The following is a 25,693-nucleotide window of genomic DNA, read 5'->3' as shown; positions in this document are numbered from 1 at the left end:
AAATACCATGTATATGTATTTTTAATGTCTTGAGATTGTTGTCTGGGGCTTCAGTCTCAGGATAGAGAAAACTACTACAAAAACTACTTAAAAACAAAAGTAAAGCAGTCATGTCATGTGTTGTATATTAAAGTAATTGAACTGTAGGTAAATATCAGTTACAACCTTCTACTTGCCAGGTTTTAGTAGCCAGAGAGCTCTTACCTAGACATTTCATTAATTTGTTCATTTTTTTTTTTTTGATATGGTATTAGGTTTTTGTCTTAATGTTTTGGTGGTCCTCATCAAAATGTAATTCCTGACTAATCCTAGATAAGTGTTTTGATAAAGTTAGAAATTAGCAGTGTCTAGAATATAAAGTTAAATTAGGTAAAAGTTAAGAAAAAATATGAGCAGCACCCAGCACAGAAATTGTCATAAACACTTGTTAAATTTTTGAGTGAATAAATAGATCCATTCGTCTTTCCCTCCCATATAGAGAGCTGAACTGAACAATTCTTTATTGTACAAGACATTTTTTGAGTACTTGCTATGTGCAAAGTACCATGCTAGAAACTAAGGATAAACAGTAAAGAAAAAAATAAAAGGTTTTTGCCCTTTTTAATTTATTTTATTCCAAACTGTACAGTATAAATATGACTTGTTATTTTAAATAGGCCTGACATTCTGTAAGAAAATCCACACTTTAAGCAGTGAATACGTTAATAATTATTTAATGATAGTTGTATCGAGGCTGTAAAGGAGAACTATGGCTGATAAGAGATTATTTAACAAGGTATTAAACTTACGTTGCAAGTCAGTTGAGCCCTTATTGAGGAAAACCTTTGAACACTAGGAGAAGAGGAGGAATTTAATATATAAAGGAGGGAAGGGCATACAGCAGGAAAGAGCATGGCTGGAAATTTTAAAATATATATAGAGAGATAACATTAGATTTCTGTGAAAAAGTATTTCAGTATTTACAATACTCAGATCAAACATTTATTTTTTTCTTCGTTATCTCTTGAAATTTATGTTTTGTTGTTTTGTTACCATTACCCATCTCCAACCCAGCCTGTTGCTGGGAACCTTGGAATGTCTTGAAATCGTAGCTTAAAGAAATTTAGAAGATTTTATTGCACCTTTGGATACAAACAATATTTTAGTCCAACACCAACTCAAAGAGGGAAATTTTGACAAATATTATATCAGACTCTCTATTATGTCCCTTTTTAAAATTTGTTTTTGGTCTTTTCACAATTTTACTTTCCTTCACAGGTGGTAACTCATACTATCAGAGAGGCCAAATGGAAAAGCATTTGGTTTGTATCTTGTCATCTCAGGGATATCCTGTAAACCCACTCCTAATTTTTTAGTATTACATTTGTCAAGTTCAATATTGATCTTTTTCAAGGTCTCATATTACCTCTCAGACCCAATGTCAATCTCAACTGTAATATAAAAGAGTAATAAAAGGAGCATAATTTGTAGCATAATTTGTATTTCAGTATGCTTGAGTGTGAATACACTAGAAGACATAATGAAGTAGGCAGATGCTTACCACTTATATGTAGAATTTTTAAATATATAATAACTACAAATGCAAACTGAAACAGATGTATTGGCTACTCAAATACCATGAGTGACATTTCCATTGATGAGATGATATTCAGAAATAGGAATACCTCTTTGTAATATTAAACAAAACAATATAAGCTTCCCTTAGTTTTCTGGGAGATTTAGTGTATATCGAAATGACAACAGGTACTTTATATAGTTAAATGGAGTTCAGTTCTAGACTCAGATTATTATAATAGACTTTTCATGTAGATGAGTATCTCTTAGAGCATTTGAAACTCAGGCAAAACCTGGGATGATTCTTTTTTGAATGAGACTGTCAATTTCATTGTAGGATGCCTTGTTTCTGTGCCTGTTGTCCAGTAAATCCCAATAGCAACCACTTCCCAATAATTCTAACAACTCAAAATGCCTCTCTTCACCCCCCACCAATTTTCAGAACAACTTTTCCTGCACTGAAAGTCATGCAGGCTAGATTCTTGTCTGATAGGGTAGAAAATATTCCAGAAAAGAAACAGGTAAATTCTGAATATCCATCCTCCCTATGCAGAGTTTTAACAAGTGTCAGATAGCTATAGTCATCTGTACTAGGGTGATTTAATTTGATTTAAATTTAATTTTTTGAAGAAGATGCTCACATATGCTGTTATTTCATAAAATGAATACACCTGTCAATAACAACAACAAAAAAGGAAATATTATTTAAAACAGCTCTCTATTCCTCTCAGAGTAAAATCCTGGGTGCTGAGAGAGGTCATTGAAGTAACATGTATAGGTTGAGCATCCGTTATCTGAACATCTGAAATTCAGAGTGCTCCAAATTTGAGCATTGTCAACACAATGCTGAAAGAAAATGCTTAAGAGTGTTTCAGATTTCAGATTAGGGAAGCCTTCCTGGCAAATAAAATGTACATATTCTAAAATCTAAAATTTGAAACTTCTGATCCCAAGCATTTTGGATAAGGGATATTCAATGTGTAGTATTGTAATTTGGTTATTCAGAAAAACTCTAAATTTGTTTGTTTGAAAATAATAGTAGGAACACTGTTAGGCTGACAATGTGAGTGGAGCTAGGAATAATTTATGACAGTAGACTTTCTTTTTAGTACTAAGCTTGAGGTAATATACTTGACTGAACCCAGAAGAATTTACGAGACCAAACTACCAATCATTCCAGTGCATCAGGAAATGCTTTATTGAGCAGGGTTTTAGTATACTTTGTGTTGAATGTCAGTTAATACTTTTCCCTAATCATCGTATTGCCTTTTTTAAAGTGCCTGGTGTTTTGCTAGGTAACACATAGAACAAATTAAACAATGTTTAGACCTACTACGGTGTATTCTGAAACTTGACAATGGTGACAGTTAATTGGTAATAAATAAAGAAGGCTCCTTTATGGAGAGTTTCTGTTTTCAGTTTTTTAGTTAATTGCTAGAATTGGCAACTGGGTAAAGCAGGATTGTGGTAAAGGAGATCTTCAAGGTGATTTTTAAATTTTTTTTTTAACCAGGAACAGGGAAGGATAATACTTATTTGTAGAAGTATAAAGATGTTAAAAGAATAGGTTAAATTTGAAAGATAACAGTGTATGACAGAACAGAGGTTTACTGCAGGGGCAGGCAAACTACAGCTTATATTCCAAATCCAGCCTACTACCTGTCTTTGTATGGTTCATGAGCTGAGAAAGGCTTTCAAATTTTTATTTTTTAAATTTTATTTATTTATTTGTTTGGTTTTTTTTGAGACAGAGTCTCACTCTGTTGCTCAGGCTGGAGTGCAGTGACATGATCTGGGCTCACTGCAATCTCTGCCTCCCAGATTCAAGTGATTCTCCTGCCTCAGCCTCCTGAGTAGCTGGGATTACAGGTAGCCCCCCACCACGCCCATAATTTTAGTATTTTTAGCAGAGACAGGGTTTCACCATGTTGGCCAGGCTGGTCTCAAACTCCTGACCTCAAGTGATCCATTTGCCTTGGCCTCCCAAAGACCTGGGGATTACAGGTGTGAGCCACCTTGCCCAGCCATGGTTTTTACATTTTTAAATATTTGAAAATAAATCAGAAGGGGAGTAATATAATACATGAGAAATACATGAAAGTTAAATTTGTGTCCAGAAATAAAGTTTTATTGGCATATAGCCGTGCTCATTTGTTTATATATATGGCTGCTTTTGTATTACAGTAACACAGTTCAGTAATTCTGGCAGAGACTGTATATGACTCTCTCATTGCTTTGTACTTTGGTATACTATGAATTGCAGTGATGCAGTTATAATTTGACAGCATTGAAAGTGCTGTGTGTATTCCTGTCCTGCAGCATTTTATTTATTTATTGTATTACTATGTTTAAAAAAAAAGAAATATGACTTCAAATGTTGCATTTTTAAAGCACAGTGGACTTTGGATTATTTGATCAAATTTGGCTGCAGAACATCCTGCGTATTAAGCAATGACACTAATTGTACTAAAAGAATACAGTATATGTTGATGGTGCCAGACTGATCATTCATCACAGTGTTACCAACCTGTAAAAAAGCAATGATCAGAAAAATTAGAAAATTAAAAATGGAATATCCAAACACTAGAATTTTATCAAAAGTGAAAATGAAGCTGTAATCTTTATGTGCCTCATTGTTTAGCAAGTAAGGAAAGTCATCCAACCATTTGATAAGTCTGTGAAGCAATGTTTGACTGCCAAAGCTAAAGAAATGACTCCAGAGAAAATAAATTTGCTTTAGACAATTAGATGACTAGCCTTCTTCAAGAAAAGTGTTCCAGTAGATGAGGACATTGAGAGCAGTATCTAATAGCCAATCCGAAAACAAACCAGGAGATTTTGAGTAGTTCCTAAATTCTTGATCAGTGGGCAGATGTTACTAGAACTGCTTATTGTTTAATCGAGGAATCAATGCTGAATTTGAAGTGATTGAAGAATTAGTATCTGCGAATCACCTGCTTGCAACAAAAACTATAGGCAAGAATATTTTCATAGAAGTTGAGAGAACACAAATTCAGTACATCCTAAAGTGGAATCTGGTTGGTATATGTTACAAATGTATTATAACTGATGGTGGTGTGTGGAGCAGAAAAAGGCCTACTTGGATGCCTTTCAAACCTTGTGAAAATGTAGTGTTTAATGCCTGTTGTTATCCATTGTATCATCAGTAGTACTTTGCAGAAAATATTTGAATTGATGATGTATTTTAAACTGGTGTGTCAATGGTAAACTTCATTTGCTCTCCTGGACCTAAATATTGACATTTCCGTGGTTTCTTTTTGGTCAGGTATAAAAACTAAATATTCCATCTCGCCCTACTACGTAGCAGTTTGATGGCTTAGCAGTACATTTTTTGAGCTCAGTGCCAAGATTGGATTTTTTCTGAATGAGAAAACTTCCATCAGTTACAATTACTGAGCAAGGAATATTTTTGGAAATTAAGTTTCATGCAGACTTAATAATGTTTAATGAATTTAGCCTAAAAGTATAAGGCAAAATCAATTTTTGTGAAATTTATATTGTAGTAAAGTTGTTTCAGTGACTAGTGATTTTGAGTGGTTTTTTTTTACTTTTCATGCCTTGATAGCGTTTGCTGTCAAAAGTTAAAGCAAGAATCTAGACTCATTCTCATACTTGAATATATTTTCTGACTTTTCAAACTGTAGTTCCAGAACTTCAGACATTGATGCAAATACAAAGGAAATTTCCATGTTTCAAATTCATTTAACTGCGCAATTGAGGAAATTATGCTTTAATTTAGATTGGAAGTTATTAATCTGCAATATAATAACATGTTTATAGGTAAATAAGTGTTAGAAAAATCTACTGGCATTCTGTAAATGTCTTTCAAGCAATCAGTATGCTCAGCTCATACTCGTGGATTAATTTTTCAAAGATGAAATACTTAAAATGTCATTATAAATCATCATCATCAGATAAAGATTTATGGTCAGTTTTGAAAATAGGAAACATTCCAAACCCCAATTAAACAAAGTGTAATCTCCCTGCAAAACAGTTGTATTACCAAAAAAAAAGGACTCATTACTATTATATCAATGAAAAGTTTGTGAAAATTTGCTTTTTCTCATTATGTAACTACATAATATACTTGATTTTGCATCTTGGTCCACAAAGCCTGAAGTATTTACTATCTGACTCTTTACCAAAAGTGTTTGCCAACCTCCAGCAGTTTATTGCATTGCTGAGATGAGTAGACTTGTCTGCTCAGTCATAGGCCAAATACATTCTTATGTTATTTTGTACTAAGAAAAATTATATAACTTACGGAGGATCCACTTTCTGATCTTAACAAATTATACATATAAATGGTATTACTTTAATATTGTTTTTTCTCCTTTCAGGGCAATTCCACATCCTCGTGGTCATGCACATTTGGCAGCACTTGTCAACCATGAATGTAAGCAGTTTCTGACTTTTTTTTAGTAAAGACGTACTTGAAAAAAATATTATTTTTTAAAGTGCAGATGCAGTGTAGTTGAAAGTGAGCTGTTTTGAAAACATATTCATCCAAAGGAAAAAATAAATTTTTAAATTGATTTACTTTAATCTGCATTTGTATTTGGTCATGGCTCAGAGTTGCTGAGGTTAGGGAGGAAAGTCTAGTGTACTTTCTATAACTTTGACACATTTCTGCTAATTTTTAGGGATAATGAAAAGAATACGTTTGCAGTTCATTTCAATTTGCAAATTGAAATATGAATATATAGATACGTATAAAGTATTCAGGTTAGTTTGGTATCATGATTGTCATAAGACTTAAGTTTTTAAAGTCTGCTTTAGAAGACAAAACAAGTATTGGATTCCACAAAAAATTAGTTTGGTCACATTAAGCAATAGTCTGTATTAAAAATATATCTGATCAGTTTTATTATATGGCTACATGGACATCATTCCAATTCTAACAATACAGCCCTGTTACTATATGATGATTTGGAAAAGGAAAGATGTATATTTTTGGCTTTCATTATTATAGTAATATTTTCTAGACGTTAAATTTTATATAATTACAAAATTTGAGGTGTAGCATTTTGTCCGAATTTATTTTATACATTTAATTTGCATGTGTTTACATTTATTTTTCTCAAAGTAATGTGGCTTAAAATACTGTATTATTATCCTTGCAGATTTTAAACATTTTCATTTGAGAATAGATAAGGATGTAAACCAGTCTGTAACATGTAATTTCAAATAATATAATTTCTCTGCTAAGTTGTTTTTATTTTTTGCCTTTTAGCTTACAACTTTTCTCATAGAATAGATCATTTGTCTTTTGGAGAGCTTGTTCCAGCAATTATTAATCCTTTAGATGGAACTGAAAAAATTGCTATAGATCGTAAGTATTTAATATTACTGTTGGATTTTGCATGTAGAAAATTTTGCTTATAACCTGAATATTAATACATTTTTAATGTCTTCCTAACTACTGTGTAAAGATAATCTTTAAGTGGTTGGTGAGTGAGATGTGTGTGGAGAGAATTTGTCCTAGTAGTGGATGAAATTTGAATATTCAAATATGAGCCATAGAACAGAATAAAGAAATTCAAGTTAAAAGATGAAATAGTTAAAAGGCAGAAGGAGTTCAATATAATCAGTGGAAATAGATGAAAAGTTAATACATTAATAGGGCATAACTGCACTTTTTTGTATTCACCAAAGAAAGAATAAGAACGAAAGAAAGGTTCAACATTATGAGAAGAACTTTCTTCGTTGTATAATATAGGTTCAAAGTTTTAAAATGCATGTGTATCATTTTAGAAACCTCTCTGGAGAATTTTACAAACACCAGAAACCTAGTTATTCTGGAATGGTTTGGTTATTAACATAGAAGGAGTACATCGTAGCACAGATAACCTTTTTAAAATGTTCTTTTAACCTTCTGCTCCATTTAAAGAATCAAGTCTATCCAAATATGGAAAGATAATTTTCTTAGTTTTTTAGAAAGTTGTCTGTTTTCATGTTTTCTGCAGGTTTTTGATTGCCTCTTTCTAAAATAGTCATGTTATATACCATGTTCCAGCTATTGGACATTTAAAGGACTTCTGAAGCTTATTCAGCTAGTAGGAATTCTGTCCTTTGTAAAATTATAATTAAGGATTTAGTTTTTTATTAAGTAGATTTATTAGTATTCTATTTAGATTTATTCATATTCTTTACTTTTTAGCAGTGTTATAATCATATATTAAAGATATTTAGAATTTAGAATACTGATTTACATTCATGAATATTTTATGTTCATGTGGGAATGTTTCCCTTCAGGAAAGCTGAGTGTACTAAATTTAGAAATGTGTGGATGGAAACATTTTGAGATTTATAAGCTTTAGTCAGTATAATCTAATCTGTAATCTAAGCATATGTTAATTCTCCTCTGAAATGAATTGCATGTTACCTGAGAGATGCTCATTAGGAAACATACTGGTCGATGCTTTGTTTCAAGATGTTAAAATGAACTACAAATTTTTGTACAGAAGCTCTTCTAAATATAAACAAGTTAATTTTCAAAATGCTGTTTTTAAGTGCACTTCTTTCTAAATTCAGAGAAACTAAGAGGTATTTAGAGTCATATTCTGAAATGCTGTTAGGTGAGTATCATCAGGTTATTCAAAGCTTTAAAGCAGTTTGTGTACTTTTCTCCTCCATAATATATGTTTCATTTGGCCTCTTTTTCCAAAAAGAAAAACATCACCATTACATATCTGCTCTGTCAGGTACCTATCCCTTTCCTGATGTTCTCCAGAAGTATTGCAGGGGTTACTTAACAATTAACATCTTTAATGCAGTGCAGATTTGGATAAACAAGATAGACGTAGTCCCTGCCCCTCATAGAGCACACATTCATATAGGGAATTCGATCTTTAGGTAATAAGTGTTAGGGCAAATGGCTCTGAACAAAATAAAGGAGATTGCCTATGATACGAGAAAGGGCATGGAAGAGGCTGTGGTATTTGAAAAAAAACTTGAGTGAGTAAGTAAGTGAGCCAAGTGATGATCTTTTTGAGAGCATTGCAGGCAGTTTTATTATTAACGAAGCTCATAGAAATAAAACAATCTATATATGCTGCCACAAACTAGTTAACCTAACTCCATACTCCTCCTACTCTGCCAACTTCTCAAATGGCAGGGATGGCTCACTTTCCTAATGGTAGAGAGGTGGATATGTATGTCTTAAAGACAGAGCTGTTTAAAAGAGAGAATGTCTATACTATCTAGTTGAGTGGCTTAGCCACACATAATTACTTTCTGCAGATGAATCATTCCTTCCATGAGTGAGAGGGAAGTGGAGAGGAAGGTCAAAGCTTTTACTCTTTTATGTACACAGTGGTACAAGCTTCTATTTAAATCTGGGATAAATTTTTCTGCTTAAATTTAAAACCATGCTCCCCTTGAGTGAAACCGCCTGGATTCAAGTTCTCACTCTGCCACTTAATAACTTGGACTTTGGCCTGTTTCTTAACATCCCTCTACTTGAGTTGCTTCATCTCTAACAAAAGGATAATAAAAACATTTACTTGCTTATCTAGTTGAACCTATGGATAGATGTATCTAATTATAATTTTTCCAGAGAATTCTCTAGACCTAGAGAATTAACGTGTTTTATATTATGTGAATGGGTAATTGTTTACAGTTAATTAGTAATTGGCAATATACTGATATTTAAAACTTGTGTCAAACTTAGAAATGCCTAATGACTACATAAAAATGATCCTTTTGATTACACAGTAACCCCAGGCCATCATTGAGTAGTTTCTTTAGTTTTCTTCCTACTGTGATATCAGTTCCTTGTATTTATTCAAAGGCTAGCTAATTTGATTTTAGTGTAGTGTATATCTTAAGATAGTAGTAGAAACTGAAAATGTGTCTTGTGGTGGTTATTCTCTTATAATTTTATTTTATTCTTAGTTTCTGTACCGTAAAGAAGTGCTGGCCAGGCGCAGTGACTCGCACCTATAATCCCAGCGCTTTGGGAGGCCGAGGCAGGAGGATCACTTGAGCCCAGGAATTTGAGACCAGCCTGGGCAACATGGCAAAACCGTGTCTCTACTAAAAACGAAAAAAAAATTAGTTGGGCTTGGTGGTGTGCATTGTAGTCCCAGCTACGCAGGAGGCTGAGGTGGGAAGATTGCTGGAGCCCAGGAAGTCGAGGCTGCAGTGAGCCATGATTGTGCCACTGCACTCCAGCCTGGATGACGGAGCAAGACCCTATCTCAAAAAAAAAAAAAAAGCCACTTTTTCATATTTGATAAAAGGATAATAATGATTATAAGGCATATTTAACTAAGTCACCAGTTCATTTTTCTTAAACATCTGTGTTGCCCATCTTATGCTTACTGAGAATTTGTTTTACTGAGTATAAATATGTTGCTTTCATTGGTTCTTTCTTAAAAATTTTTTTTTTGTTAGACACTAAGTTATGTGTAACATTACATTTCAGATTAAATGTTTTTATTTTTTATTTGTTTGAGACAGGTTCTTGCTCTGTTGCCCAGGCTGGAGTGCAGTAGCACAATCATGGCTCACTGCAGCCTTGACTTCCTGGGCTCATATGATCCTCCTACCTCAGCCTCCTGAATAGCTGGGACCCACAGGTGCATACCAGTATGCCCAGCTAATTTTTAAATTTTTTATAGAGACAGGGTCTAGCTATCTTGTCCAGACTGGTCTCGAACTCCCAGACTCAAGCAATCCTCCTTCCTTAGCCTCCCAAAGTGCTGAGATTACAGGTGTGAGCCACCACATCCAGCTAAATTTCAGGTTAAATGTATTTAATAGAAGAATCTATTTGGCAGTAGTTTGTTGCTACTGAATTGATAAAAAGTTTTTTTTTTTTTTTTAAATATTCTAGACAACCAGATGTTCCAGTATTTTATTACAGTTGTGCCAACAAAACTACATACATATAAAATATCAGCAGACACCCATCAATTTTCTGTGACAGAAAGGGTAAGTTGAATCCAACCGGTAAAATAAGTTGGTGATTTCTTTAAAAAGCATTTTAAAGTTTCCTGGCTACAAAATAAGGTGGCGTTTTACTTGCTGTCTTCCCTCATTTAAAAATCTGTGGAAGTTTGGAAATGAATTAACATTGTATTTTAAATCAGAAATATATCAGAAATGAATATTAGTATATTCTAAAGCAATAAAAGTAGATATTAAAAAATCTGAAATATTTTCTATTGCATTAAGACTTAAAATTATTAAATTGTGATGGCCTTAATTATTTTATTCTTAATGTCTTAATTTTGTAATGTGTTTTCTCATAAATTGATATAAGCAGTTCTTGATCTGGCAGCAGATTCTTTGAATTCTATGTTATTTATTTATTAAAAATGTACTACCTTTTCTGGGCATATGTGGTTATCATGGATTAGATAGCAAATTTAGAGGGTTTGCCTTCTTAAATTAATGCTTTGTATTCATCTGATTGTGATGAAGAACATTCCACTAGCTCAGAGTGGTATGGCCATATAAATAAATACTGACAATGATGAGCAAAGGTTTGGAATTGGACAGTTCAATAGATTTCTCATCTACTTTGGGGTCATGTTTTCTTATTTTTCTGTTTGAATGGTGAGTATTCAAACACTTATATCCAAAAGAATTCTAAGGCAAAATTTAAGTGCTTTAAAATTTTTGCTTTCCTTTATATAGTGTTTTCTTTTACTAGCCTTATAACTCATGATGACCATGCCCTCAATAATTGTGGAAATTTTTTTTTCTTATGAGCTTAGATATTGAAGTTTTTAGGGGTGAAGTGTCATGTGTCTATAGCTTTTCACTTGGCATGGGGAAAGTACAAGTTCATATAACTGCATATATGTGTATAGGTATGTGTGTATATACACTCACAAACTAGGTAAAGTTTATACAAGAACATATTGTGCTTTTCAACATTTATTTAAGGAGTAGGGAGATTCCATTTCTCACCTGTAAGATTGGCAAACACCTGAAAGACAATATATACAGTTGACAAGACTTTGGGGAAAATAAGCAAACATGCAGTGCTATGGGGATGCAAAGTGGCATAATCTTTGTGGAAGGTAGTTCAGCAGTACCTGCAAAAGGACATATGCATTTACCCTTTGACTCAGCAATCGCACTTCGAGAAATCTATTCCAAAGATACAGTGGGCAAAAATATAAAAATGTGTGTTTCAGGCTATTCATTACATTGTTATCTGTAATAGTAGAAGGTTAGGAACAACCCAAATGGTACATCTACACACTGGAGGAAGATGCAATTGTTAAAAATCAAATGAGAAAGATCTCTGTATACTGTGACATGAAGTATCTCCAGGATATATTTTTAAAATAACAAAACCAAAATATATATATATATAATAGAATCCCAGGGCATTTGATTGTTGAAGGATGTGTTTATAGATAGGGTGACAAATAGTTTTTTAACTTAAAAAAGAGTGGAGTAACTGGGTTTGGTAAAGTACACAATACGGGGTGGGAGGGAGAGAGCTGACATTAATTAGTCCTGGAACCCAAAGTGAATCATTATTAGTCTTTCATTATATAGATGCCCTGATCCCTAAAACAGTTTCTACCCTTATAGGTAGTGACAGTATATTTATAACTCAGCATGATATTGAGCATTTTAGAGCTGTAAGACAGTCACTTTATTGGAAACTTGATCAGTTGGCTTATAAGGTTGTATTGTGCTAGTAATAGGGAAAGGGTTTTGTAATGCCCTACATAAAACTGTTTTAATTTCCCTTGGTAGTAGTTAGCTTCATTATTTGTATTCCTAAAGGTTGCAGTTTAGTTACAGCATGAGGAACATGCCATATATTTGTAAGCTCTTGAGCTCAGTAGAAAACTTGTATCTAAGGTGATCTTTTTGAGGAGAAAAGAATGATTCTGCTCTTTTGATAGTTTCAAAAGCTAATTGCACAAAGAATACAAAATAATTTGTCCCTGAAGAGCTTAGTCTAGTAGGACAGTTCATAAGGAAATGTGGATGTCCTTCTTTTACAATAGGGCTGCAGGGCTTAATATTGAATGTATGTAAGTAACCAGATGACATGAATTCTGTTTCTTTCTTCCTCCTGTTTCTCTGCTTCCTTTTGCGTCCCTTTTAGGAACGTATCATTAACCATGCTGCAGGCAGCCATGGAGTCTCTGGGATATTTATGAAATACGATCTCAGTTCTCTTATGGTGACAGTTACTGAGGAGCACATGCCATTCTGGCAGTTTTTTGTAAGACTCTGTGGTATTGTTGGAGGAATCTTTTCAACAACAGGTTAACAACCATTTCGTTTTTGTTTAATTTCTAAAAGTGTTGCTTACACTAACTTGCTTCTTCTCAAAGGGTCAAGAAGTATAACAGATTTTCATGTTTCGGTATTTAAGTAGCTTTTGCTTTAATTACAAAACTCCAAAATTATATTGACTAACTAGTAAATGTAACTAATTTCATTGTATTCAATGATGTAAGGTAGATTATATAATGGTGAATTAGAAAGATCCTGGGTATTAACATCAGATTGAACTAGAATTGAATGTAAGTTCTGCCATTTACTTGGTAGTAGCCTGGAATAGATCACCTACCTTTTTTGAGGTTTTCTAATCAGTAAAAGTAGCAATAATAATATATAATTTGCAAGTGTGCTGTAGAATTAAATATGAAAATGCCTACAAGGCATTTAAGGCATTTTATACAGTATGTAAAAATCATATGTTACAGTACTTTGAATTATGCAATACATGAAACTAGATTTGTAATCAGTGATGTGTTTATGATTTTTATCCCAAATCCTGGAATAATTCGCTAAGATTATTTGTTGAATTGTAATGATGAAAATTGGGAGTTAAGTACAATACAGGAAAAGGAAACAATTCTATTTTCATCTTCAGTCCTTATTCAGTATTAGATGAAGCTGGATAGTTTATTATACTTAGAATCATGTTTTTAAATGAATGAATAGCTTTTCTTTGGAAATTCTTTGTTAGTACTTCATTTCAATCTATTTAAATTTGTGTTGTTGACATCATTTATTTACCAAAATTGCATTGGTTTGGGAAAACCTTGAAAAGATTGTGTTTAGGCCAGGTGCAGTGGCTCACACCTATAATCCCAACACTTTGGGAGGCCAAGGCTGGCAGATCAACTTGAGACCAGGAGTTCCAGATCAGCCTGGCCAACATGGCAAAACCTTGTCTCCACTGAAAATACAAAAAATTAGCCGGGCATGGTAGCACATGCCTGTAATCCCAGCTACTTGGGAGGCTGAAGCACAAGAATTGCTTGAGCCAGGAGGTGGAGGTTGCAGTGAGCCAAGATTGTACTACTGCACTCCAGTCTGGGTGATGGAGCGAGACATCTCAAAAAAAATAATAATAAAAGATTGAGATTGATTGTGCTCAGATCATGAATTATGTGGCCTTGTGATTTTGAAAAGAAATCCATTTGTTTTTAAATCTATCTTGATTATTTTTTAACCATGGAAGTGAATAATGCAAACTGCTTTATTTTCTTCCATAATCTATTCCATTATAGTTATTTATTCTTAAATAACAGTTTAGGAAATAATTAAAAGCATAAACTTATTGTTTATTACAGGCATGTTACATGGAATTGGAAAATTTATAGTTGAAATAATTTGCTGTCGTTTCAGACTTGGATCCTATAAACCTGTCAATTCTGTAAGTGGTATAGTATACATGGTGCTGATCTCTAAATCTTAGAATCATTGTTAAGTCTATGGGCCAGTCATGGTGGCTCACACCTGAAATCTCAAGACTTTGGGAGGCCAAGGCGGGAGGATCGCTTGAGTCCAGGAGTTTGAGACCAGTCAAGGCAACATAGTGAGAGCCCCATTTCTACAAAAGATAGAAAAAATTAGCTAGGCAAGGTGCTGCAAGCCTGTAGTCCCAGCTACGTGGGAGGCTGAGGTGGGAGGATCACCTGAGCCCAGGAAGTTGAGGTTGTAGTGAGCTGTGCTCGCTCCAGCCTGGGTGACAGAGCAGGCCCTGCCTCAAAAAAGATGGAGAGAGAGAGAGAATAGTAGCTTTTGGTTCCTAGAAAGGATTGCCCAAAATAAAACCTTGTGTTTAGAGGAAAGAATATAAGGAATAAAACTAATTCTTTGGTCTTTTTTTCCCTCCTTTTCTCTTTAGGTTCCTTTTGAGGATGGCCACACAGACAACCACTTACCTCTTTTAGAAAATAATACACATTAACACCTCCCGGGTGAAGGAGAAAAACTTTTTGCCTGAGACATAAAACCTTTTTTTAATAATAAAATATTGTGCAATATATTCAAAGAAAAGGAAACACAAATAAGCAGAAAACATACTTATTTTAAAAAAGAAAAAAAAGGAAAAAAAAACCCAAACTGAAATTCTATATATGTTGTGTCTGTTACAAATGTCCTAGAAGAAATCATGCAGCTAAACAGTGAAGAAGCCCAACTGGAGTATTGCTTTGAAGATGACGCCTTCTTATATTTTCACAGCAAATGGGTGGTATCAAAATCAGACATTGCTTCTTGGTGATAAAAAGCCTGAAGGAAATAAGTGAAACTACATCTATGGAAAAAAAAAAAAAAAAATTGAGAAGTGCAAATGTTTGCATCTTTTGTTTTTAAAAGATATGATGTCAGAATAAAATGTGGAAAACATATGGAAAACCAGTCTAGACTTTAAAGAATTGTGATCAGGTCACATTTTTAATAATAATAAAAAAAGAAAAACAGGGACTAGTTCCTATGTTACAGCCATATTAATGTTAAGCCATATTAACAAGACCAATTATCCAATAATTTGGTCTTAAAAAGTAACTTCTTTGAACTCTGATTATTGACTTATCTAACTGTTGAAGATAGAGTCTTAGAAGACTAAATTCTCACAGGGGCAGGTATGCAGGTGTTATGTAGCAAAGGTATCATTCACAAATAGTATATAGAATCTTATACAGGGGAAAGAAAGCACTTTTTTAAAAAAAGATGCCAAGTTTTTAATCTAATTATATTATTGGTATATTTTGGAGGACATAGGGTGAGTTATAAAAAAATCCACTACTGATGGTGGAAATTATCAGTTTGTAAAACATTAAGAGAAAAATAGGATATTTTATGTATGTGGTGAGTGGAGAACAGGGTAACTTTAAATGACAGTATAAGGCAAATTTTAAGCACCACAAGATATATCAGATCTGAGAGGTGGCATGTTAAACATTGTCCATTAAACTGTAAAACTGGATTATGAAGTATTTGCATTCAGGGTGTCCTGAATATGATTGATTCTGTATTAGATTGTGTTCTAACTTTCTTACTATTTAAGGATTAGTTCTAAATCTTCAGATTATAAAAGATTAAAAATAGTGAGAGGGAGCTATCACACAGGTACTATTAAAAGCTGTATTTGGAATATGTGTGCCAATATCAGTTTTCCTTTTGTAATACTGAATGACAGTCGAAGAATTATCAACCAATCTCCAAAGTTTTAATCATTTAAGGAAATGGGGAAAGAAAATTCCAGGTAAATAACAAGACTGAAAGATTAGATTTAAAATAGTGGTTTTAGAAAGTAGGATATCACAAGTAACAGTTTTTCAAATGAATTTTTTTCAAGATAAATGTATAAAAACAGGATAACTAAAATGGAGAGAAGGAGAAATAGTGATGGGTCTATTTTGCAGTAAAGTTTGTGCAGAATGATATTTTGCAGAAAATAACAGAAGCATCATTAATATATGTGTATATCATTAAGAGCCATGAAGTTAACTGATGAAAATAAGTGATACACTTTGAAAGATTTTTGCATCCAGAAAATTCTAAGTAGTGAATGAGCCTTCTCTAGGTTTTGATTTATTTTTCTGAAGATTATTTCCAACAAAGTTTGACTGTAAACTAACAGAACATCTATCAACAGGAATCTTCATAGGAAAGAATTAGAATTTAGACTGATCGCTGCTCCTTCAAGTATGCTTGTAAGAAAATTCAATAGTTTCAGGGCTTTTTCTAAATGGGAGGGAAAACAATATTGATTTAGGATTATTTTCTTTAGGATTAGATCATTTTAAGTATTAAAAAGGATTTTAAAAATTATTTTGATATATATGATTTTTAATTGTTTTCATATTTTCCAAATACCATATTAAAATTTTAATTTATCTCCTATGAAAGGAATTTCTTTAAAGCAAAATTCTGCTTTGCCATTGATTTCCATAGGTTAAAGGCTTCCATCTGAAACTACTCAAATAGAGTCAGATTTTTGGCAGTGGAAGTATTAAAATTCCAACCAGCCCTTTGGATGATGAAGTTTACCTGCATATTAGGATTTGTTAGGAGTTTTTGGCCTCACCAAGTGTTTCTTTTCTATTGCAGAGAGCACTTTACTCACCTACCTATTATGCAACTTTCCCTGTGCCTGGAGGTGCCTCCAGAAAGGATACCCTACTTTATTACCCAATTCCCCTTTTTGTTTTAGTATTCATGGCGTCTATATGTTTATATTCCAGACTACATATTTAAAAGTCTGAGACCTCAAATTATATGAAATGGGTTTTTTAATACTATGTTTGCATACATTGACCTATAAAGAAGATTAAATATTTAGGTGAATAATTCCCTGCTGCAGTATTTGTACACTTCAGACTACCTCCTAGGAAAAGCTTCACTTAGTTTTACAAAATTCCTTTTTTTTTTTTTTAAGAGATGGGGTTTTGCACTGCTGCCCAGGCTGAAGTACAGTGGCATGATCATAACTCACTGCATCCCCAAACTCCTGGGTTCAAGCAATCCTCCTCCCTCAATCTGCTGAGTAGGTAGGACTACAGCCATGCACCAACAACCTGGCTAATTCTTTTTCATTTATATAGATAGTGTTTTGCTGTGTTGCTCAGGCTGGACTCCAACTCCCGGACCAAGTAATCTTCCCACCTTAGTCTCCTGCATTGCTGGGATTATAGGCATGAGCCACTGCACCTGGCACCCAAGTTACTTCTAGTTCTCAAGTTAGATGATTAATATCACACTTTTCTCACACGTTTTATGATAGCATTGAATTTTTATAATTAATTTACTAATCAAGATTTACAGTCTTTAATACAATCTTAATTTTGGAATTTGTAAAGGAATGACTAAGATCTAATTTTTTTTTTTTTTTTTTTGAAACTGAGTCTCGCTCTGGTCTAGGCTGGAGTGCAGTGGTGCAATCTCAGCTCACTGCAACCTCCGCCTCCTGGGTTCAAGTAATTCTCCTGCCTCAGCCTCTCAGCACCTGTAGCTGGGACTACAGGTGCGTACCACCAAGCCCAGCTAATTTTTTTGTATTTTTAGTAGAGACAGGGATTCACTGTGTTAGCCAGGATGGTCTCGATCTCCTGACCTCATAATCCGCCCGCCTTGGCCTCCCAAAGTGCTAGGATTACAGGCATGAGCCACTGCACCCGGACAGATCTAATTTTTTAATAGTGTAAGAGAGATACACTGTGCATTCCATCTATGTCCTGAGTAATTCAAGTACCAAAAAGTAATTTAACACGAAACTCCGTGAAAATTCAGAGCTTACACTTGAATTCAAGATGCCTATTTTTGGTTGTTTAAAAGTTACTTAAACCTGAGCCTTAGGACCTTTACAATCTCAGCATGCCTCTTAACCTAGTACTTTTCCTGTTTTGAGCTCTAGCAAACCTTCAGCAAGCCAAGGTGGTAGGTAGCCCTTTTTCCACACTATCAAATAGAGAGGTCACCAGTTGTTTACTACCTTATGGTAAAATGCCCGGATCAAGATCCATGTATCTGCCCACATTGTGATGATGCAATTAAAGCATAGTTTTTTCTACTTTCTGAAATATTTCTTTGATAAAACCACTTTACATTTAAGAGTAGAAAACAGACTGCCTTGGATTTTTTTTTTCAACTATTGAAAATACTGAAAATTTTTTTTCAACTTTTTTGTGTGTGTGTGTCGAGAGAAAAGAGAACATGAAATATTTAGTGTTGCAAGCACAAACGTTTGGACTCAATAAATGACAAACTATGAAGCATTTTTTTTGTCTTTTTAATACTAGGAGAAAATTAATGTACCCCCAAATAAGCCTCAGTTCCCATATTTAAACTTTTTTTCTCATAGAAAAGCTACAGGAATTTTAAAATACCACGTTTACATTTGCTTTTCTTCCAGATGGAGCTAAATTTCTATATGATCAGGGTTTATTTTATATTTCTCATATTAAAGATGAAAAAGTGAAAATCGAGTAGTTGACTCGAATTTACGTGTATAAATATGTGAACAGTTGAATACAAACAAGATTACAAGCAGTGAAACATTTAAGTAGTTTTGGCAACTCCAAATAATATTTTGTGTTTCACAAAAGGAGTTAGGTTAACTTTTCCAAATATAATTCGTTTTATACTATTTTAATAAGGAAAAACTATTAAAGATGAGAAGGCATGAGATAAAGTATACATTAGTGAAAGCTATATACTAAAGCAGACCTTCAACAATAGCTCATAACTAATAAATGCTTTGTATTTTGTTTTCAAACAGTTATGTAAATCAATTTGGTGACTTCTTATACTGTACTGACATTTACTTTCTTTAAGGTATTTTTCTGGAATTGACTCAAATTGCCATATCACATCTGCTATTCCTTTTGCAGTTCCAGGGTGGAATCAGTATTTCAAATAAAGTAGGGACACATCTAAAATATTTGTGTATCAGAAAAGGTGTTTCTGGCTATTTAAACTCAAGTTAGGCATCCTTTGCCACAGTAGTATCTCCACTTTGCAGGGCACTACTGTCTCTCAAACCAGTTCCATTTGAAAACCAGCAATTAGTAGTCTTAGTTAACTAAAAAAAATGTTTTAAGTGATCTAGGCAGTGGGCATTTTCCACACCTTTATGTGGGATGATGAGAATTGTTACTTCTTACCGTAGGCGATTGCTTATGTTCCCAGACATTGTTAGAACAGCAGTTCTAGAAGAGTAGCCATGTGGAAATTTACAAGTGATTTTTGTAAGCTTTGAAAATTATTGATGTTTTTGGAAACTAGACCGATCTACTTGAATTGTTTATGTTTATTGTAATATAACATGCTATTTGGGCATTATTAGACCAGTCTCTACCTTGAGACGCTAAGTTAATTAAATGAGGTGTTAAATGGAAGTAATGATGTTAGTTGAAAATTGCAAGAAGTGTTTCTGTGAATTGTGTGCCCATTTGCCTCAACCTTTTCTAGTATTAGTTGCCTCAGGCAGTGACTCTTCAACTCTGTAATACTTGATACTGTATCAGGTATCTTGTGGGTAGAGAATAGAGGGATTGCCAGAATTTCTTTTGAAACCTAGGTACCTTTTCTTTGTACTTTCCATCCTCTTTTTCCCCCACATAGAAGGTTCTTTCCCATTGCTTTGTTTATATTAGGCATTCAAGTAATTGCGAATTGGTCTTGATGTGAAATAGTTATATGCTAGAGATTGCCCTTCATACAGAGGTGTACCTGCTTTTACTGCCTAATCATCACAAAAGAACTTTGTGTCATTTATCTGATGCCACAAATAGAAGAATACTCATGTCAAAATAACCCTATTAATGGTGTTAGAAAAAGTGAAGCATTATGTACCTATAGGTTAATTTATATTCATCTGATAGTTATTCCTGTGATGTGATTTGTGGAAAGAGTTCTTTGGAAGTTATTTCCTTTTTCTGGGAGTTAGGGGGTGGGGTACAGGGGGTGTAAAGGAGGGAGAAGTGCTGCGGTAGTCAGCAGTTAAAGACAACACTAGAAGAGGGGAAGAATTTTAATTCAAATTTTTATTTAATCAAAAGTCAAAATGTGAATACTTGATTAGTGGAGTTATTGAATTGGTGAAACATACAATCAAAAGTGAATTCTTAGAACTATTATTATGTCTTAATCCAGTCCCACTGAGCTATATCTTGATTTCATATTTTTACCATATCTATAGCTTGTATCTTAATTGATATAACGCAAAAGTACCATATAGATATCTCAAACTAAAGATCACCAGGTGCTTAGTGTCAGAGCTGGGTTGTCTGCTATGGAAAGTCTTTCCCAGAATTTCGATGAGATTGGGGAAGATACTGCCCAGAAGAGTTCCTCCCAAATGCCCTTTATATAGAGCTCAGGAGAATCTGGAATAATACTGGGCTAGATACTGCCTGAAGGCCTTGTACACTTAAACTACCTCAATGTGCCTTTCTGAATATTACTCAATTATTCCAGGAAGTGAGCATAAATATCACTGCCATTCTTTGTTAACATTTTATGCCTATGTCATTTTCAGCTAGTTATGTGGTGACTAATTTTAGTTGTTTAGGCCCCAAATAGTGTATTTGAGTAATATTCCATGTTTTTAACATGAAGAAATGCTGCAATCCAACGTACTCATCTCTCAAATATGAGGAAAGTTGGCGTAACAGTTACATTATTACTATAGGAATTGGAGAATATATATAGTTTTCACTAGTTTGCATTATACACAAAATATTTTTAAGAAAACAAAACCTATTTCCTAAACTTGAGTCCCTTAGTGAAGTCTATTCACTTTTCTGCTGTATGTTGTACAGTTAACATTGTGCAATTGGAATGATCACGATACTAGTAAATCCTCTAGTGATCGCATAAGTGCAATCTTCCCCACTTTATACCAGAAGCTACAGTTTAAAAGTCCATTTGAAGTTTTGTTTTGCTCAGTGGCAAAGATCAAATGGGACCATCTCTCTCCCTGTTAACCACTCTAATTGAGTCCTGAGTGGGAAAAGATTAAATATAAAGGGTTTGGCAACTTTTAGAAGGAGACTTTTGAAAGAAGGTTACCAAGAAATTGAGGATTAAAAAGATTTAGAAGTAATAGCTGTCAAATTCAAATTTGAGAATATCAATTTTGACTTAAAAGCATAATACATGAGTCCCCAATGCAAATATGCTTAATCCCTCAGTTTATATATACTTATTTACACTTCTTTTTCCTTTTAAAGAAGTGAATATAGTTAAGAAAAATGTTAAATGTAAACCTACTTTTCTGATTCCCCCACCTACCAAGACTCCAAGGTATAACATGGAAAGAGAGACATTTTCAGTGGGGAATTACTTCTGTTACTTCACTTTTGAGGATATTGAGATCATTCTCCTTCTACTCATCTTGATTTAAAATTTTTCTTTTGGGTACCCAGAATGGTTCCAAGGTTAGTACTGCTTGAATTCTTTTCAACTTCTGCCATGCATCTTTCCATATTTACTGAGTTTAAATGAATCCTCTCGGGGAGAAAAGAAAAGCTAAATATAGAAAAGTGGGAGTACTTTCACGTTTAATACGCAAGGGCATAAAATAGAATGTTAGGAAACAATTTGAATTTTTTTCCCTAAAATGTAGGTGACTATGGGCTAGTTTACAACTTTCCTTCTCTCACTGAAATAAAAATATATAGTTAAGGAATAGGGATGAATACATAAAAGGTGACACTGACAGTTTGGGCATATTCCTTGTTACTTTCTAATCTTGAGAATCACAGTTTGCTGTTTTAGAGGTATCTGAGAGGTTCCAGATAAAAAGCTATGGTGAAATGTTCTTAAACTTTGAGCGTGCTGGATGCCCTAAAGTAGGAGAGGAATTTATAACAGAAGCTTACAATGAAGAACCAGACATTCCGAGCCATCTGAGATCTTGCAATGAGAAGACGCCAGACAATTAGGAAGAGGGCAGTATTAAAGAGGTAGTGGATATTTCGGAGCCTAGGGAAGAGACAGACACAACCAAAGTTAAAACTACCAGATACCCAACCACATTATCTGAAGATAAATGTGTGTTTTCTTGGATATGACTGGCAAGTATTAATGTAGTGCTCACAGAGTAGTTGGCATAACTTGGCCTTTTGGTTTTTGCATCTTTCATTTCTGCAGCATTCTTGCTGAATAGTCAGATTTCTACCATATTTCCCTAACTCATTTCTCTTATACCTCTCTCCATTTGAAACTATTTACAAGCATGACTAGCATAATCTTGTAAATATACTTTGATCATGTTACTGCATCATAAATCTTCACTGGTTCTTGTTCATTAGAAGGTAAATTCTAAAGTTCTTGGCTTGCTATTCAAGGTTCCTCCTTGCTGTTTCGCAAGCTACTTTTCTATCCTTATCATCTCTGCACTGCAGATCCTCTGCTTCTACCAGGATTATACCAGAGTGCTAGAATTTTGTCCCTCAGGGATTATGACTGAAAGAAATTTAAGGAAGTTGAAAAAAATTGAGGAGGGACTTTTTTCTAGCTTAAATAGCATAACCAGGTCTCCTGTCTGTTGGGTATTTATATCCCATTATGACAGAGTGTGGTAGAAGAAACAAATTTGGGTTCAAATCTGTCTCTTAGACTTACTGTGCATTACCATGGGCAAGTTATTTGCTGTGTTTAAATCTAAACATCTGTTTCATAAAAATGGAATAACAAAAGTAATACTTGCCTCATAGAGGTGTAGTGAAGTCTAAATGAAACTGTTACAGGGTAGAGTATAGAGTGCAGGACCTGTAATGTAGTAAATGCTCAAGAAATGTTCATTCTTCTCCTTCTCTGCACAAATGTTATGTCTGGTATAAAATCGGATGCACAGTAGGTGCTCAATAAATATTAACTGACTGATTATACTTACCTTTTTAAGTGTTGCTTTGCTTCTGGAATCCCAGCCATATCCTCTTTCAATAAGTATTTTTTAACTCCCAAAACATAATTTTCAATGTATTCCAACCAGTTCAACTGGCGCACATCAAAGTTGAATACCTGAGAGGCAAGAGAGATTATAGATGGCCAGAATTGCAGTGCTGGACAGTCACTTTGTCCAGTTGAGGTTTCTTCTACATAGATGAGTGACCTTCAATTTGGGAGACATAGGTTGAACCTCTCCAAAGGAGAGATTATTTGAGTCATTATTTCAAAGGTGCTGATAATATGGATTACTATTTACATAGGAATATTTAAACAAGGATCAAACACAAGCACTTCACATTTCTTGTGAGGGAGATTTAAAGGAAATGGTATTACATAGTCTGGCAAAAGCTTATGGTTGGTTTGGTATATATTTCAGCTAACCGTGGAGTAATTATTTTTAAAAGTGATGGAATAATATGTTAGTGACCAAAACATACATGATGCAACTTTCCCTTTCCTCTTAAATTCTGGTGTTACCCGCTATCCTACCATCCTTTCGTAGAACATTAACACTTCATTATGCAGATTACACTTTGGTAAGCAAAGCCTTAAGGAATAAGTTACCATAATTTATATTTAAGAAGAGAGTGGTAGTGAAAGTAAAAAGGAGTGATCACAACATGGGGGAGGAGTAGGGAAGAAGGAGAAGGAAGAGATCTGTTTAGGGAGAGAAATTTTGCCACGTAGAAGATAGATATAGAGAGTGATAAGAAAGAAAAAGGATTAAAAATTTTAAGGTATCTTTGAGGAAGAGAAAAGACAGACACTTGCATGACCAAAAATGTATTCTTTTTTGTGGTTTGTTACGAAAAAGCTGGAGTAAAGATTTGAATTGCATTCCATAGATTTTATTTTTTGTGTACTTTCTTTGAAAATGACGCTGGGCTGACACAGGATCATGAGGTGGCCCAGATTTATGTGGTTTACAAATGGAGATAGGATGAGTTCGGAAGAGAAACCTGATAGGTCGTTCTTGAGCCATCCAGGGATCTTTTCAAAATCTCCATATAAAGGGCTTAACTGGAGAAAGAAAGGGAGAAAATGATCTTCAAATATATTAGAAAAAATAGTTTTGATTGAATATAAAGAATTTAGGGCACTAAAACCTGTTAGTAGAAAGACTGTCAAGAAGATTCTGGTATCATCTCTGGAAATATTTCAAGTATCAGGTATTCTTGGAGAGTTTGGTATGACCCTGTTTTCAAATAACAGATTGCATCAGTGAGTGGATTTGGTTCAATAGGGTTTTATTTGGTGTATTTGGAGAGAATGGCCTGGAAAATGGACTTGTGCTAGCCATTTAAAAAGTCTAATATTTATAAATCTTAGTAAGTGGAGGGTTTGTTTAAGGTGCCTTTGTCCTTCCAACTGGGTACTCTTCTCTCTCTTTGGACATACAGCACTCTCAGATCACTTTTTGTATTAATCCCTGGACATTAAAAAAAAAAAAAAAAAAAAAAAAAAAGCCTATCTTTAGTGGAGAGTTTCTCGTTACTCTTAACTTACTGAACTTCTGGTGAGGCCTCACTAGCAAGGATTTTAATAGCTAGAAAGTCTTAATCTAAATAAATGATGTTCCTAGAACAACAAGAATGATGTTCCTTTGAATGGCACAAAGTAGACATTCAATAAATACTTGCTGAATACATTAATGAATTATAGAATTTTGGTCAAATTAATTTAAATATTAATTTTGAAAGCCAAAATTGTTTCTTTTTTGTTATATAACACTTTCTTCTATTTAGTCTGTATATAAGGTTTACATGAGGATGACCAAAGTAAACTCTTAGTTTGATCAGGGCTTAGATGGTACCAAATAAAAGGCATACATTATCAAAACCAAAAAGCCAGTCACCACTAAAGATCAAGTTAGTTAACTTTAAAACGGCTTCACCATTTTCTGAGAATCTCTTGGGTTTAATTCATAAATTGCATCTTTCTTCCAGAGTCTATATTTAGCTCTGTTTCTCTTTAGGAAATATTACATTTCTTAAGAATGTAATTGAATGTGACATCTTAAAGATTTAGTAGTTCTCTAGGGCTCCTTGATTCTTTCTCCTTTATATGCAAATTAAATGTTATATATTAATCACAGAAAACCATCTTAGAACTCGGAGGGAAGTAACTAAATATTATTAACCCTATTTAACATTCTGAGCATTCAGTAAACATTTAATAATGAGCCCTCTGCTGATTCATTGTCCATATTGCTTTTGGTTTATCCTGGCAACTTGCATGGAGAAACATGACAAGAAATAACTTTTTAAAAGTCATAAATGGGCTGGGCGTGGTGGCTCATGCCTGTAATCCCAGCACTTTGGGAGGTCGAGGCAGGCAGATCACCTGAGGTCAGGAGTTCAAAACTGGCCTGACCGATATCTTGAAACCCCGTCTGTACTAAAAATACAAAAAATCAGCCGGGCATGGTGGCGGGCCCCTG

At 34.0% G+C, this 25,693-nt stretch overlaps 2 protein-coding genes across 4 annotated transcripts in view; one reads left to right on the top strand and one right to left on the bottom strand.

The window, feature by feature from the left end:
- ERGIC2 (ERGIC and golgi 2) overlaps positions 1-15,203 on the top strand; it is a 40,201-nt gene extending 24,998 nt beyond the window's left edge. Inside the window, exons 9-14 of the mRNA XM_025401662.1 lie at positions 5,916-5,971; positions 6,809-6,907; positions 10,415-10,512; positions 12,659-12,821; positions 14,142-14,224; positions 14,699-15,203. Coding sequence (XP_025257447.1) covers positions 5,916-5,971; positions 6,809-6,907; positions 10,415-10,512; positions 12,659-12,821; positions 14,142-14,224; positions 14,699-14,761 — 562 coding nt within the window. The 3' untranslated portion in view covers positions 14,762-15,203. The remainder of the gene's footprint in view (positions 1-5,915; positions 5,972-6,808; positions 6,908-10,414; positions 10,513-12,658; positions 12,822-14,141; positions 14,225-14,698) is intronic.
- A 5,122-nt stretch (positions 15,204-20,325) lies between these two features.
- Positions 20,326-25,693, bottom strand: part of FAR2 (fatty acyl-CoA reductase 2) — a 187,569-nt gene continuing 182,201 nt past the window's right edge. For all 3 annotated transcript variants that reach the window (XM_025401659.1, XM_025401660.1, XM_025401661.1), the window contains 2 exons: positions 23,198-23,325; positions 20,326-22,284 (listed from right to left, as the gene is read on the bottom strand). In XM_025401659.1, the coding sequence (XP_025257444.1) occupies positions 22,122-22,284; positions 23,198-23,325 (291 nt within the window). In that variant the 3' untranslated portion in view covers positions 20,326-22,121. The remainder of the gene's footprint in view (positions 22,285-23,197; positions 23,326-25,693) is intronic.

The sequence above is a fragment of the Theropithecus gelada genome, chromosome 11 (assembly GCF_003255815.1).
Source record: "Theropithecus gelada isolate Dixy chromosome 11, Tgel_1.0, whole genome shotgun sequence".
Classification (NCBI taxonomy): domain Eukaryota; kingdom Metazoa; phylum Chordata; class Mammalia; order Primates; family Cercopithecidae; genus Theropithecus; species Theropithecus gelada.
The sequence above is the reverse complement of the archived record's forward strand: the minus strand, read 5'-3'. Positions and strand labels throughout refer to the sequence as shown.